Here is a 12,542-nt window from a genome sequence, read left to right on the forward strand (position 1 = left end):
CCTACTCAGGGGAGAAACCTTTAAATGGTTTAAATGAATGTGCTCTTAGTGCCCCCTTACTGGTAGTCTAAACTCAATCCACATGGATGAAACCTTGTGCTCCTTTTGCAGTGTTTTCAGGAGATGCCTTTAACTGTGTCTAAACTCTTCTTTTCCAGTCATTCTTGTCCAGCTGCTGTTTGAAAATGCCTGCTCCACAAGATGCTGTGCAGGCTGAGTTGCTCTCTCCTAGTCCTCATTCTGCACAGCCACCTGCTGCCCAGACGCAATTTCCGATACCCACCATTCCACGTACACCATTAGTAGTTTTGTGGCAGCTATCAGGTGATGTAATGACCTAAAGTTTACCTTTTTAACAAAAGATGCAAACACAAAACATATTCTTTAAGACAATGACCTCAAAACACAATGTTTAACAATCACAAATCCATCTCTTGAGAATGTTGACTGTTCTTACCGCAGAGTAATGCAGCCATTGCACAGGGATTGCTGCTGTTTTTCCTGCTCTTTCAACACGAGCTCCCACAGCACGTACAGAGACAACTTGGCACTCTCACCAAACTCACTTAACTAAAAATTGAGCCAGCTGCTAACTGAATGAGCTTCTCAGACAGGGTACTATAAACAACATTTAATATCCTTATGCTTTATGGGCTTGTTAACGTAAATGGAGCTTTTGAAGCTTTGATAGCACTGAAAAATGCAAAGCAATAGAGCATGCAACATATAAACAGAGGCGAATGCCTTGTGCTGACACACTGCGTGGCTCAGCTTTGATCCATCCAGCAGGCCCATTGGGATGAGCAGCTTCTGTGGGACATCATCACCCCCGCCAACACAGGGTGCAGCCTGGGTGATGTCCAAGGGCAGGTTTATTATCTGTGTACGCAGGGGACTGGGGCAAAACGGCAGAAGGACAGCTCAGTGATATTTTCCAGTGAGACACAGCAGGATCTTCTGATGGTTCCAGCACAGCGGCAAGAGGAGGGCCACGCTGGTGCTGAAATGAAGGGGAAACCCAGGGCTGAAGTCACCTGGGCTCTTGGATAAGGAATGCATATGGAGATGCTCAGCAGTGAGGGGCAAGACAAATGGGGAGCAGTGGTGGGTAGATAGAGGTGATGGGTCTGAGGTTCAGGCAGACAGACACACCATCATGCAAATGCTGTGGTCTCAGCCATTTTTGCACAAAGGCTGGAGGTGAGATTGTATTGCTGCTGCTTTGTTGATATTTTTATGTTGTTTGGAGAAGCTTTCCATTACAACCAGCAGAGTTTGCCTAGTCTATGGCTTTCTCCTTCCTCCTTCCAAAGAATGTGTTGCTGTGCTGGATTGGACATCCAGGCTATAGGCATTGCATCTATTCCCTTACCCCCATTCACACAGTCAGTGCTTACTTTTTTCCCCGTGATGTCCAGCACAATGTTTCCATGCTTTTCAACAGCACTCCTGATTGCTGGCATGAGGAATGTAGGTGAAGGAGGAGGAAGAGCAGTGCCAGATAGAAATTCCTCATTTAGGGGAAACACCTCATCTGCTTGGCCTCTGTCCACGCTCTGGGTTCCTCATGATAGCTCTCATCATGGTGCTGAGCTCCATTTCCATTTCTGTTTTCCTCCTCCAGGATGAAGGCCTGATGCAGTCCAGCCCCAGCATGCCCCACCTCACATTTCTGCCTCATATCAGAGACAGCAGTTGTCACAGACCATGGCCAAGCTCATGAGGGTTGCCTAGTGTGAGCACAGCTTCAGTGGGGGAAACTGAGTCTTCCCTAAACTCACGGCACTCTGGGCCAAAAGAGGAAAGCCAGCCTATAAATACGCAATAGGAAAGGGGAAGCACTTGTGGTGCTGGAAAACACACACACTATCTGGTGGTGGGGCCAATGAGGCATCATGCCTTCTTCAGCCCTACTTATGCTTCCCTGCATGTGCTGGTCCACAAAGGACACTGCTCTGCTTGCTCTCGCTAGCATTTCTGCTATGCAAGATCTCACAGCCTTTTTATATCTCCACTGGCTTTACCCGTAAATACGTTATCTTTGAGTCCTTTTTTTTGCCCTTCAGGAATTAATCCTCCCCAAAGAGGTCATGTGTAATTTGCTCTTAATTCCCTGGTTTTAGCCATGCAGCTAATTTGATATCAAACGGTGTGCCACACTTCAAAGCCACTTTTTCTCCTCCCTCTCTACCATCCTTCCTTTCTCTTGTGTGCAGACACAACAGCACGCATGCCCATGTTTGCACATCTGCCTCATTTCATTTATACATTGCACAGTTTATCATCCGTTTCATTCATTAAGCACCAGTGAGCTTTAACACCACTGCGTGTGTGGAAGTACAGATCATCTCTGCATGAGTGTTCCCCTGGGATAAACCCTCTGCAGCTGAGTCTGGGACTTCTTCAGTGCTTCTTAAATTTAAAGAGCTTCATCTAGAGAGCAGCGTAGTATAGCATAATGCTGGCAGTAAAGGGAATACATTAAAAGGCCTAAAAATTCCATTTATTTGGAACTACTTGTTCTCTTTGTGATCTTGGTGCAGATGGAAGAGGTTGGTTAGGATTAAATGCTGATGGTGAAGAGCTCAGGAGCAGAAAAATCTGCTGTATATGTCCAGAATCACGCAGCATAAGATAAAATCATAGGTACTCTGTGAGCAGCAGATGCAGTGCAGCTTGGCTTGGCTTGCATTTGTGTTATACTCTCCTCAGCTTCACTGCCTACCAATTTCACTGCATTTTCAATCCATCAGCCTCTCACAGTCCATTCATTCAGTTTCATAGAATTATAGAGTCACCAAGGTTGGAAAAGACCTCCAAGATCATCCTGTCCAACCGTCCACTTACCATCACAATTTCCCCACTAAACCACGTCCCTTAGAATAACATCTAAATGTTTCCTGAACACCTCCAGGGGCAGTGACTCCACCACCTCCCTGGGCAGCCTGTGCCAGTGCCTGACCACTCTTTTGGAGAAGAAATATGTCCTGTTATCTAATATTTAATACTAATATATCTTTTCATTTTGAGCACCTGCAAAATCACTATCAATACAAACTGACGTCCACACTAACACAGATTTAACTCCTGGTGCTTCTCCAAATGCAGGCTCTATCCAAAATGACAAGGTGGGTCCCATAACAGAGGCTTCAAAGCCTTTAAAAATGAGTGAGAGGGAATTTTGAATGAAATAGCTAGTGGTTGGCAACCCCACCTACAACAGGAGATTGGAACTAGGTGATCTTTATGCTCCCTTCCTACCAAAACCATTCTGTAATTCTATGATTCTATGGACTTGCTGGTTGCTGCCTGCATCTGTAGACCACAATTTTGGGGGTATTGGCACCATCAGCCATATCTACAGAAAGCGGTGGTAATGAACCAGGGTCTTCAACCACCCAGATTCATAGATGGATATACTGACCTTGACAAAGCTCCTTGTTTACACAAATACACCAAGTTATGACTGGAGGTGGCTAGGAGTGTCACTTGTCTTCTGCGTCTGTTCTGGGGACTATTTTCCCCAGGAAAAACACAGTGGCAGAGCTCTGCTCCAGGGCTGGGCTGTGGGTACCCCAGCACTTCTAACTTGTATGCATGCAGCTTCTGAGTCTTTCAGAAGAAATGGTTCTTTTGTAAGCTAAGACAAATAAAAGGAAACCAATTAAAGTTAGCTTTCCTTGTGTTTTTCCTTTGAAGTGCATCCAGTAAATCCAGCCTGTGCAGATACCTGCACTGTTCGTTCCTGAGCTGGGTTTTAGTTGTTATTCACTTATTTTTCAACTCAATTTGCAAACTGAGGAAAGATTTTTTTTCTTCTGAGGCTGTACCTCACTGCCAGGTGAGGCTCTGAGCCTTTACTCTAACCTCAGCACAGGCATGGTGTAGGCAAGGACCCGCACCATTCGTGTGCTCTGAGTAGATGTCATGGTGCTGACTGTACCCTGCACGCACGTTACATGCTCAAGCCACAAAAAGACAAGTTCTGGCAACAAAGGTGGTATCCAAGCACAGGTGGGCCACCAGGTAACTTTCTCATGGGGCTTTATCCAGTGCAAACAGCTCTTTTGATCTCAGTGAGAGATTTGCTCTGTAAAGCCCTTGTGGGAAGACGCCAGTGGAGCTGAGTGCCTTGTTTCTTCTCCCAGCCTACCAGCCTCTTGCGCAGCACAACAGATGACCATGTTGTTCCCTGTTCATTTTCCAGGGTCTTGCCTCAGGGTAGCTGCCATGATTTTCACTGAAAGAAGTATAGTTTTTTTGTTTTTTTTTTAGTCAAATGAATTTTAGTCATCACATTTTCAGCCAGCTCTGCAGCATCTTCTGAGCAGTGTCACCTTTGCCAAACTGCTGCAAATTGCAAACAAATGCTCTTGGATTATTTCACTAGCATCCTAGCCTGACTCCTCTCCATCTTTGATCCTCCACTGACTGTGGAGATCCACTGAGGCAATGGAGAGAGACATGCCTTTAGACATGCCTTCAGTCTGGTTTATTCTTCCAGCATGGCTGGTTTGCTCAGCTAAGAGAAGTTTTCCATCACTCTGCCAATGAATGTACTCACAGTGAGAGAAAGAAAAATGTGAAAAAATCATGTGGGAAATACATGAGTGAGCATTTATAGACTTTTGCCAGCAAGCACGGCTCTGGATTGTCAGATAATGTTGGTGGTGGAGTCACCGTCCCTGGAGGTATTCCAGAACCGTGTGGATGTAGCAATGAGGGACAGGGTCAGTGGGCATGGTGGGGATGGGCTGGTGTTTGGACTACGTGATCCTCGTGGTCTGTTCTAACTTTAAGTATTCTATAACTCTATGACTGAACTTGGCCATCTGCAGCAGGGCTCTCCTGTTGATACCACTTCAAACACCTTGTATCCTTCTTTGCTTCCTTCTGAGTATGCTGGCATTAAAGGTTTTCAAAAATTCTTTGCTTTTGTGTGGCTATTCCGTGTTCATTTATTCCGGTGAGATAAATTGGCCCTGATTGCTTTGCTGTCTGAACACGATTTCTCTATAGTGCCTTCTGGTTTTCTTTGGCTGTGTTATTGACACTGGGTAATATAACATGAAAGGAGTGTGGATGGGCTTTCACAAAGAAATCAGCTAAACAGCTATTAGAGGATTAAAAGCAATCCCATGGCCAGGATTACACATCTTTAAAATGTTGATAATATCAAGGAGCAAATGGATTTGTAATTTAATGGCAGAAGACGGAAGACGACAGATGTGCGCTTTTTTCACATTTGATAGAAAGATTAAAGACCGCATTTGTTGTGTGGGAGTTTGATAAAGCTGTAGCACAGTTGCTTAGGGATATCAGTGCTGACTTTCTTGTAAATAGTGATTCGACCAGAATTCTTCTGGTCACCATTTTTATTAAAATTTTAATTCTCAGGGTGACAAGTCGGATCATTGCTTGCCTTCAGTGTCTGATAATGGTATACTTTAGGAGCTTTGAAGAAAACCTTTGTCTGGACAGAAACAGCTTAAGAAAGCTTTTGAAATGTAGCATTCACTTGAAACTTTTGCTGACATAAATATGAAGCACTGATCCACATTTGGGAAATGACTTCTACTTCCTTGTGCCAACAGTGTGCAAGAGGTTTGCATGCCCACGGGAACAGTGAGAAATAAAGTGTCCAGCTTTTCTGGGAGCAGTTCAACCTGTCACAGAGTTTTTGCCCAGAAGTAATTTGATTTTCATCCCGAAATTCATTTTCCTTTAACATTAAATTAAGTTCTATGTGACATTCTAGCTTTTACACCTTGAGAACTGAGGTTGGATCAAGACGTACTTTAAGGACATCTCCAGAGCTGTCAAAAGGAGTGAAATGTACAATCTAAAATGTACATAGATGCATATTTTTATTAATATGTAGGCTTTTTCATCAGTCTCCTTGACTTGAGGCCCAGAGGTCTTTCCAGAACATTATTTCACAAAATCCAGGCAAGGTTCTGACTGCAGAACATTAAGGACACACAAGAAATAAACCAGCCTCATCTAGATGTGCAGCAGATCAGCCTGCATCTCACATGGGAAGGGTCACCCTACAGCAGTGCAGATCAAGTGCAGGCCCAGGACCACACAGGCGAGATGCCCTCCCCTGATTAGCCTCCCCTAGAGGCACATCCCAGTGAGACGAAGCTGGCAAGGGGCAGATCCACGGCTCAGTCTGTTTCTCTGGCCAGCTGGCCCAGCTGATCACCAAAGAGGCACCCTCCCTCCAGGACTTGACACACAGGATTACAACTTTTGGATGTGTCGCTGCAGGACTCAAACCTCCATGATAAGCATCTGATCTAAAAATGTATTTGGGGAGCTATCTGATGCCTCCCTCCCAGAGAGAAACATGCATTTTGCTCGTTTTGATTTCTAGTGGTTTGGTTTGATTTGGCTACTTACTTTCATTAAATGTGTGTTAAGTGCTTTTCATCTTCAAAGTGCTTTACAAAGCATTTCACAGAATTTGTCTCAGGTACACTGAATGCATGTTTTTCACAGATAAGAGAGATTTGATCTCTGTTTTAAGGGAGAAATGCAACCCAGGCTTACTCATAGAGTTACCACCAGTGCCACTCCATTTCCAGAAATATCAAAACTGAGGCACAGAGAGTTTGAGTCTATTGTCAGAATCTATAAAGAGAAGAAGAAAAGCCAAAAAAGAATGGATCCCAACCAACCACCATACAACTACGTTGCCCTTCTCCCCTTTCTTGGATAACAAATAAGAACACTGATGCATCCAAAAATCAGTGCCTAAGCTCTAGATCCTGAGGGAGAACTGTTGGGGTAACAGGGATTAAACATTTGGGGTCTGGAAAACAGAAACGAAGTAAATTAAACTTGTCAGAAAAGGAACCTGGCTACCGCTTAAAGAATAAAGGACAAAGCTTGTGATTGCCATTGGCATCTTTGAGTGAATGATCTGTCAGAAGCCACTAGGACAACACATTTAGGCTTTTTTCCATATCTGAGTTGCGTGCAATTTGCTTAAGTGTCTGCTTTTCAATATTATTGAAAAACACACATGTGACTTAAGAAGAAATAATTGGGTTCAGAGCTGTAGCAATAGCTCGACCCAAGTACATCCACTGCCAAGTACTTGAAAGCAGGCATTCAGTAACTAAAATCGTACGAAGGACCATAGCAGTGTGCTAGAATCAGCACAGCATTTTTATATCTAATAAATCCTATTAGGTGCCAACAGTATAAACCTGCTAACTGTCTAGATGTAAAAACCTAGGTTAAATATTTAGTTTCACAGGTAGCACTTTCACAGGTAGCACTTCCTATCCACCTTCCTTATTCTTTCCTGAAAATTCATCGCTCTCGCAAACACTGCTGTCCCATTCATTATCCACTGAAAATGAAAACAAACAAACAAACATACCCATAGCCAGGATGTATTGCATTTTTTATTTAAATGAAATTTATGGACACATCTGAGGTATTTAATCAGTATGTATTCTCATTTACACACAAGTATTTTTTCAGGTGCTCAGTCAGCACATTGTGAAGGAAAGACAAAATGATGCAAAACCATTTTGCCAAAGTGAGGCCAAAAAAGCAGAAGTTTGGAAGGTTTGTGTAAGATGTACAAGTAGGAAGGAGTCTACCTCATATTCACAATGGGTTTCAAGCACATAGCTAAATGTTAATTAAATCTGTCCTTGGAGAAAGAAGATTTTTGAGCAATTTGGAGAAAAGTTCTCATTTTAAGCAGACATTGTCCAAACCGAAGGTATTTCATACACTTTGAGACCTTCATTTGAAAAGGTATATTCTTTGAAAAGGTAATGAAATATTCTGATCAAAAGGAGAAATGCCTACAGCTTCACACAGATGTAAACTGATATATTTCATGTTACCCTTTTTGTACATACCACTACATAACCGCTATAGGAACCTATTTCTAAGCTCTGACCAGTCAACAAGACATACTCCAGACTATTTTGTGTGCGAACTCAATTTTGAGTAAAGAAAGAAATAGGCTGGCAGCATTTTTTCAGTATCAGAAGTGAAGCTGCGCCTTTTTAGGTGCAGTTTTACATATCTCTGTCTACCACTTTCTAGAACAGTTTAGAGTGAAAGTGTCAGACTTTCTCTTCCTGAAAATCATCCTTCTGATAATCACCAAATAGCCAGAGTCCAATGCATGAGTTGCTTCTTTCGCTTTAGAAGATGCCATAAAAAAAAATCATTCACAAGTTTATAAAAAACACTGTCTTTTCAGAAACAGGAGCATTTCTGGGAGTGTTCTAAAAATTTTAGGGAAAGATGTGTTATCTAGATCTTACCTTTCCCAGTCGAAATGTTTGTAACCCGGTGTATTCCAAGTTAGCAGTCAGGAAAATAAAAACTTCAAGGAGGAAGCAGGAGAAAGGGAAGGGGAATTTCCTGAAATGGATTTATCTGGTTTTGTTCTCTCCTTGCGTGAAAGGCAAATGAAAATAGACAAACAGAACAAAAGCTGAGTGAAAAGTAGAAAGCAAAAAGTTGCTTCAGTTTTAACAATCTGAAGTTCAGTAATACAGCTGGAACAACCTAAGTGAGGTCTGTCTGCTTACTGATCATCTTTGAGTGTTGTGCAGACAACATAGTTGTCCTTTGGCAGAGTGAAAATACCTTTATCTTTTCTCCTGGCTGTTTTCCCTTTTCCTGGTATTCATCTTAATCCGCAGAAAAATCCCAGGGGATTTAGTTTTGGCTTTCAGAAGGTCTTGAAGGCTTCCATCTCCAAGGGGCCAATTCTTAGCTACCCACCTCCTCAAATTCACTGTAGGGGGATGAGGCTGAGGAGGCTTTCGACTCTCCATCACTGTTGCATTCCCGCAGAAGACCAGGGCTGGGAGCATCCGGGAGTGCCTTGGTGGAGGGCGTTTCCTTACTGCTAGACCCCAGGGGATGGCAGTCCAGCAAGCTCTGCAGGTGCTTGATGTAGCTTATCGCCGCTCTCAGGGTCTCCACTTTGCTGAGGCGCTTGTCAGCAAATTCCTTGGGCAGGTGCTCTCTCAGGCGTGTGTAGCCCTCGTTCACGCAGCGCACCCGCTGCCTTTCCCTCTCGTTCCTCTTTCGAATGAAGGCAGGCTCAAAGGAATAGTCGTAGACGCCCACGTAGCCAGGGAATGGGATGTAGGAGATGCGACCTGCGTGCCCGCCATAGGCTCGCTCCCAGTACGACGGGTCTAGGTGGAAGGGAACCCCAAAGGGCTCTCTCAGGGGAACCCCATGGGGATGTAGGTGGCTGTTAGCCAGGGGCATCGCTCCTGAAAATGCAATCCTGTTCAACAGTCCATCGTCATCTTTACTGCTGTCCATGCTCTGTCTTTTCTCACCAGCACAGTCAGCTCCCTAATTTGGCTTCCAAATCCTGTATCAATCCAGGCAAGAAGGAAACATTTGTACAGGCACTCTGCCCCACAGGTGGCAATTTCTGCCCGCAGAGTGTAGAAACTCAGATCTTGAAGCACTGCTGATGACTCAGGAGGTCCACTCGTGCCTGGAAATCAGCTCTAAGCCTTGTTTTTATAGATGCAGGATGCCAGCTAATTTATAGACAGGTTTTGAGGACCATCACTCCACACTTCTAAACCTTCCTTTTCCTCTGATCTTCATATTTCAAAAGATAATAAGAGGGTTCCTGTGTATTCCTTTTCTCCCTTCTTGAAATTATGACCATACGAGTTAACGCCAAACATAAATAATCTTCCAGGCTCTAAACACTTCTCATGTATTGTAATCCACAATATCGTTTGATATAATTGTCTCCAAAAGCAGCGTAATTTGCAAAGTTTACAGGGATCTTCAAAGTTTTGGCAGAACTCCTCCCTTTCAGGAACCGAGGATCTTCTGTCATCTGAAAACTACCCAAAGGCTTTTCACAATGAAATCCAAAAGACAACTGCAAGCTTTGTTGTTTCGGCTGCTCTGGTCTAACTGAAACAGCTCACAAGCAGTTTGCAAACTTATATGGCATGTCTCTAGCCTTCTGGAGAAGCAGAGAAATCTTCAAAGGAAAGAGTGCTCTCTTGTGGTTGCAAGTCATGTCAGATCAAGAATGCCTACGTGCAAGCAGTAAGAAGAAAACCGTTCTCTTCACCTGAAGAGAGGCTTTTTTGAGAAGTATGAGTTTCACAAATTGAACACGAACATTTTCAAGAAAGCCTGCAACATTTTGCACGTTTCAACTCATTGCAGAGATGTTCTGGTCATCATTATAATCACCTTCCTCAGACAATGAAATACAGAGGTTACGTCCTCATTGCCCCAGTGTAGCTGTTACCAAATGTTTACATAAATGCTGGCTTTCTAGATGCATCCTACAGAGTACTTTAACTGGGGAGCTGAAAATCCCTCTCAGCTGTGCCAGATCTGTGCTGCAGCTTGCCAAGGAGAAGAGATGGGCAGAAAACAAGGACTTCTGGCAGCACAAGGGCATCATGTGGTCATCCGTGTGCTTCCTCTAAGAAATCTGTTGTGCCAGGATCTTCAGCAGTGACTGGAGCATCTTTCCCCATTTTGTTGTTCAAGAGCCCCATAGTTTTTTGTTTTTTTTTTTCCAGAAATTCATCTTCACTGTTAACCAAATTACCTTCTTTTTGCCACCATCAGTCCGGTGAGTTGAGCATGTGGCCTAGGAGAGCAGTGGGAAAAGACAGACATGAAAAGGTACAAGCATGTGGGCTCGATTAAAACTGTTCTTTTGCTCAAAGTGAAAGTTTCCACCCTGTTTGGTCTTTCATGCCAAACAGTCTCTGAAGCGTGAGTAACTGAAACAACATCCTGCACTCTGAGAAACACATCTGTGTCTCTGCTGAGTCAGAAACCAGCAGCAATGATGTCAGCACACACTTTCAAGTCAGTATCTTTGCTGGCCTATCCTGCTGCTTCAAAAAACAGCGGTACAAGAGCAATCTAGATTGTAATCTTCAAAATATGATGAATGTACAGGGAGACCCTTCCAGACAGATGTAAATGAGAACAATCCTGGCCTCCAATTTATGGCAGGGGTTGGAAAAGCACCAAAATGGCTCAAGATCCAGGGCACGTATCCATCCATTTTCACCTCCATCACCGATGTTGCTGGTGATTCAAGCTGAAGGTTTTCAGCATTGCCTAACGGTTAGCTAATGCCTTTCATGAGGGGTTGCGGTCTTTTCAAGTCACATCTAAATGCCTTTCTAAAACATCTGCCAGAGCTCAAGTGGAAGCTATGAAGGAACACCCCATAGTATGCACAATTTGTTTCAGATCAAATAATCAAGAGCCCTTTCTGTCTTTCAAAAATGTTGAACAACATTGGCTTTTCAACATCACTTGCACTACAAATTTTGCTGTCAGTTTTCCAGTAGAAGCGTTTCCAGATCTGAATTCTGAAAACAGCGCATTCGCTGTAGCACTAAGGTAGGCAAGGACTTCAAGCTTTCTTGAAGTAAGGAGGATGTTGGCCACTAAGCAAATATCTGAAGTAGGAAAAGGGCATTTGATGTTTGTCATTTTTCTATTGAAAATGCTGTTCTCTGTCATAATCAGCACAAGCAAAGACCTTCCACAGTCTCTGCAATCTCTGCAACAGTATATAAGGAAATGGCAACATGCCTCCTGAGATTCTCAGGTGCCAAAATTTTCACAGCCCTCCATGACCCCACCAGAAGTCTAGCTGAGTTCAAAAGGCATGGTTATGTTTCAGTTCTGTCATGCAAATGCATTCCTGCCAGAGCTCTTTTCCATGTTTACTGTAAATGCAGGTCACCTGCACTTCCCAAAGGGTCAGAACCACACCTGTGCTAAACTTCTCCTACAGAAAAAATAAAATAAAATAACAATCCATTGTTAATTCCTTAGAGAAATACACGGGGAAAAAAAAAAACAATACACATAAATGTGAATTGTTAACCTGCAAAACTGATCTCATGTCAGAGTCTGCAGACTGCGTTTCTGAGCAAGAGAAGAGAACACACCACAAGCACTTGCTGAACGTCGTATCTTGTTGACAAATCTAACGTCATGCTCACAGACAGGGCTTTGAACCTGGGCAGGGAGCCAGCACAAGGCAACACACCCTCATGAGAGCACGAGCAGGACAAGGGCAATGCATTGTGCTTGTACCAACCCATGCAGCTGTGCACAGGGACAGCAGCAGGACTGGTGCACCACAGGGTAATGAGTAGATTAAGACTCCGCGTACAATATCCTTCTTCTAAGAAAACCCATTGTTCTTAATTCTTATGCTGTTTCTCAAATTACCTCCCTTATCCTGAACATGAGATACTTCAAGCTGAAAGGAAGCAGAGGGCCTGGTTTGCCTTTATTTGGTAGAAGTCAGGTATTATTCACAGCTCTACAATAGCAGAAACATCCTGCTTCAGAGCTTTTGCAAGAGGATGTTCAGGCTCTGAGGTTCTGGAAGCTGTGCTGTTTCTATTTGCAAATTAGTTGTGCTTTTAATTGCATATATTCTAACACTGTCTACAAGAATGTAATCTTTGTACAAAAGTACCCCCAACCTGTTTGCACTCCCACAAGAATCATGAATAACA

At 43.5% G+C, this 12,542-nt stretch overlaps 1 protein-coding gene across 1 annotated transcript; it reads right to left on the bottom strand.

Moving 5' to 3' along the window:
* On the bottom strand, positions 7,401–11,636 carry ASCL4 (achaete-scute family bHLH transcription factor 4). The gene has a single exon (XM_021386496.1). It carries the CDS (start codon positions 9,319–9,321, stop codon positions 8,755–8,757), a length of 567 nt encoding a protein of 188 aa, XP_021242171.1. The 5' UTR covers positions 9,322–11,636; the 3' UTR covers positions 7,401–8,754.

Source organism: Numida meleagris, chromosome 1 (assembly GCF_002078875.1).
Source record: "Numida meleagris isolate 19003 breed g44 Domestic line chromosome 1, NumMel1.0, whole genome shotgun sequence".
In the NCBI taxonomy this organism is placed as follows: domain Eukaryota; kingdom Metazoa; phylum Chordata; class Aves; order Galliformes; family Numididae; genus Numida; species Numida meleagris.

Bases quoted from the DNA above. Each gene is read 5' to 3' on its own strand.
- ASCL4 (XM_021386496.1), bottom strand. From the start codon at position 9,321: ATGGACAGCAGTAAAGATGACGATGGACTGTTGAACAGGATTGCATTT.